The sequence below is a fragment of the Hyposmocoma kahamanoa genome, unplaced genomic scaffold (assembly GCF_003589595.1).
Source record: "Hyposmocoma kahamanoa isolate Upper Pololo Valley unplaced genomic scaffold, ASM358959v1 190, whole genome shotgun sequence".
NCBI classification, from domain to species: domain Eukaryota; kingdom Metazoa; phylum Arthropoda; class Insecta; order Lepidoptera; family Cosmopterigidae; genus Hyposmocoma; species Hyposmocoma kahamanoa.
In genome coordinates, this window is record NW_020653718.1 from 4,566,396 (window position 1) to 4,570,159 (window position 3,764).

Here is a 3,764-nt window from a genome sequence, read left to right on the forward strand (position 1 = left end):
TTTTTGCGGAGATTATAAACAGACGTATTATTCCAATTTCATACTTTTGTACAGTGGCCATCATGGATTCTTATAAAATCACAAATAGTTATTATTGTTATTCAAAATCCCGGCTAGAGTTTTACGCGACCAGAACGTCCCATCAGACGAGACTTGTCTACGTGCGTGCCTATGTGCTTGTCCTGATAATATCTTGCTTTACGAAAGAGTTTCATTCCACAGCCGCATCACTTGAATTTTCTTAGCGTGTTTTGAAATAGAGTCCAGAATCCAGCAGCCACTATAGATCACGGCAAACTTTAAGCAGCGAAGGCAAAGATCAGATTTAATGTGCCGTTGACGTAAGCGAGTCATGAAACATCAAACTGTGGCGACCATTTGTTTATACTTTTCAGAAAATATTCCTTTTACGAATATATGCTTACTTGTTCTGTGACATTATATTTTACGTGGTTATTATAGGTACCTTCCACTCTTCGCATCGACAACCAGTTTCTTCGACACGAAGATTGATCTAACGAGCGAGCTCTATTTGTTTGGCGTCTTGTCACGTGAGGCTTAATCATTATTTTGAAAGACCACTTAAATACCAATTTACTTTACTATACATATTATATTCAGTTTGTTTCAGTATTCTCCGTACAAATATTTTAGTTCCTAGATTCCAACGTCATCACATTTAAAGCAAGGGATTCGTGCCTGTAGTTTAAAAACTTTCGATTCCGAGTTTGCTATATCCTCATTCAGTAAATGCTGGTCACATGCATGGAAATATAGGTAACGTGTCTTAGCGTGGCGTGACTTGCTGTGGCCGGCCTGCCCACGCGCTCCAAGCGGTCGTGCGATCGCGTATTCATTACCTCCTCCCGAACTCCATGCCGCGTAGCCGCCTCCAAACACAAACAAGTCTAATACTCTATGCAGAGTTCATAGCTGTGAGGTGATGATCATGCTTTGAATAACAATCACTTGAATATCGTCCAACTCAACGTCTTTGTAGCTAAATATAGGTATATATAGTTTTATTTATCAACGTAGTCTCGCGAGACTTCGACATCGACTAGCATTGACAGTTTTATAGAACTAGATAATAAAAACCGGTCAAATGCGTGAACGAAAGCTCTGAGGGTTCCCTATCCACAAAATAAACACGAAAAACTTTTTGAAACAATATTTAGTGAGATATATAGAAATATAGTATAAAAATATGTATAATGTATATATTATATATATTTTTCCATAAAAATATGTTCAAGACTCCGTTAGTGATAATAATAATCGTTTATTTATTTCCAATCACAGTAAACATTATACGGATCCGTAAACACAAAATACAGTAGTTTTTAGTAGTTATAATTATTAACACAAAGATCGAACACTCAGTTGTTATATTTTTCGCCTTCGTTAACTTTCCTTATTAATTTTCCAATTTTACATACGCGTGTTTGTGCTGTGTCATATTTCGATCTATATCGATAGCATCAATGGATAATTGGCAGAATTACATAAGTACTTTACATCAATACGAAAATGGGTCCGAAATTTTATGTTTACATTATTGTTGCAGAGTCCTAAAAACAATAACATACACCACATGGGTCAAGAGGACACGTAAATGTCGAGATCAATATTTAAACAAGCGCTCGTTTATAATTTGTTTTCGTATTGGACTTGCTGCGCATTTTGACAGAAATGGTTGCTTCATTTGACCGTTTCGCATGGTTAACCGTCGCGCCCGTCCCGTGCGCGGTCCCATCGAACTGCTCGGTTATGGAAATGCCTCGCGTTATCAGCGTAACAAGTTGTACGTGACGTGCACTATACTCAACTTCACGCAGACGTCCGCGGCGGCAGATTATGAATTATTCTATATCCGCCAAAACAGTAGAAATACACCGCTTAACATTATTACCGTATAAAGTATAATCGTAATTAGAGTAGTTCAAGTAATTACTTGTACCATTCTACATAAAATAAAGTACATGCAGAAAAGGCAATTTGTGTTAGAATAAATGGCTACGGTGCGGCTACGGTGTGGCACTGGTGCCATTGCGATATTTCGCAAACTCGTTCAAGGTTGGATCGAAGCCAATTCGATACGATAGGCCCACGAGCACCCTGAGTGCTCGCGATCACTCGTATGTACCAACCACTTCACAATTATAATTTCCGTCTTTTAATTGTTCTTGCGACGTTGGAAATATGACTACACTTCAATTTAGAATACTTCAGTGTGGAATTTCAATAGTATCATCAATTCCGTGGTGAATTCACACGACAAACTAAAAGTTTATCTCTTTGCATTTTGTTTAAGATAATTACGTAAAATGAAGCGTATGTGGATAAACCGGGATATGTTTCAATATTTTGTATTATAAACAGTGTAAACAAATTTCACCATCATCCGCAGCCCGACTACACCCACTGCTAGGCATAAGCTTCCAGTAGTAGTAGATTGTAGCATCTGCCACGATCTTGTGCTCGTCTCATCCACACACTCCCGCGACTTTGACGATGTCGTCTGCCTCTCGCTGCAGGACATTCCACATTTCTGTATCCACTTCTTAGTCACCATAATGATTGTAGATGTACTCCATTTATCGTCACTACGTCTCATAGTACGGCCTGCCAAGCTCTTTTGTCCGATCTCCTATGTCTTGAACATATATTCCAATGATTATCCCGGCGAAGACCAGTCTTGTTCGTACCTATTATTACTCCCCGCATTTTAGATTTGCGAGTAGGTATAGAAACATGATCTGAAGTTGGCATCAATTAATTGGATTTCAATACTCAGCAATTATGCAAAGTGACTAAACTCCTTTCAAATGTTTTTGGTGAAATACAAAGTAAACCCAGAACACGAACACAAAATAAAATAATTGAGTACCAAATCAGCCAACAGACCGAGTCAATTAGGAGTAGAGAACCTGTTTCAGATATAACATCTTGTTAAACAAAACATTCGAAAGGTGTAAAGATGTGGGTGAAGTTTGCGTTTCCAATTTAACCTCAGGCGAGAATTGTTCCTCATCTGGCAAGTGAAAATAACGCAGCTCGTTCGTTGGTAAGAATGTATCGATCGACGTGGGTGATGCTGGTTATCAAGGCACGATCTCTTAACATAATAATAATAAGTGTGTGCCGGTAGACTGGTGGGCGCATGTATAATTGTGGTATAACGCTGAGCGCTCACCTTGGCCGCGGCGCGACCAAGGCCAAGGTCGTAAAGCGAGCCGCCTCCCCACTCCCTGCCGCGCCCGCGCACGCGGTTTTTTTGCGCAGTGATGTAATCTGCAATTCGGCGCGCGAGCAACATGGCCGCCGCCGTCGTCTGCGTCGTCATGCTCAAATAAACATTGCTTCTATTCCAACTAACTTCTAATTACAAATCAGATCTCACCCAAGATTAATAGATCGACTCAAGTTCAGTAAAAATGTGTAACCGTTTGTTAGTGTGTTTATTCATAGGAGAAACAACAAATCCGCTTTTAAAAATAGATTAGATAATTTACAGTGAGTACAACATAGTACAATCCAATGAGAATATAAGTATGTAGGTATTATGATAATGTCATTGATAAATGATTCTAGTTTACAGAGTATGATAATTAGTACATAGTTGATCATCAAAACCCTTATTATTCTAAGTACGTTTCTTAACTGAGTTTTGGTAGATAAGTATTATTTTTCCGGTACTATCCTGAATTTGACTTGGATAGAAAATTACTAAAATTCGATTTTATAATGCTTTGTTTCATTAC

General features: G+C 38.6%; 1 protein-coding gene across 1 annotated transcript in view; it reads right to left on the reverse strand.

Moving 5' to 3' along the window:
• LOC113226339 overlaps positions 1-3,346 on the reverse strand; it is a 14,576-nt gene extending 11,230 nt beyond the window's left edge. The window contains exons 1-2 of the mRNA XM_026458925.1: positions 3,197-3,346; positions 2,499-2,650 (exon numbers count right to left, since the gene is read on the reverse strand). Coding sequence (XP_026314710.1) covers positions 2,499-2,650; positions 3,197-3,346 — 302 coding nt within the window. The remainder of the gene's footprint in view (positions 1-2,498; positions 2,651-3,196) is intronic.
• Positions 3,347-3,764: the final 418 nt, after the last annotated feature.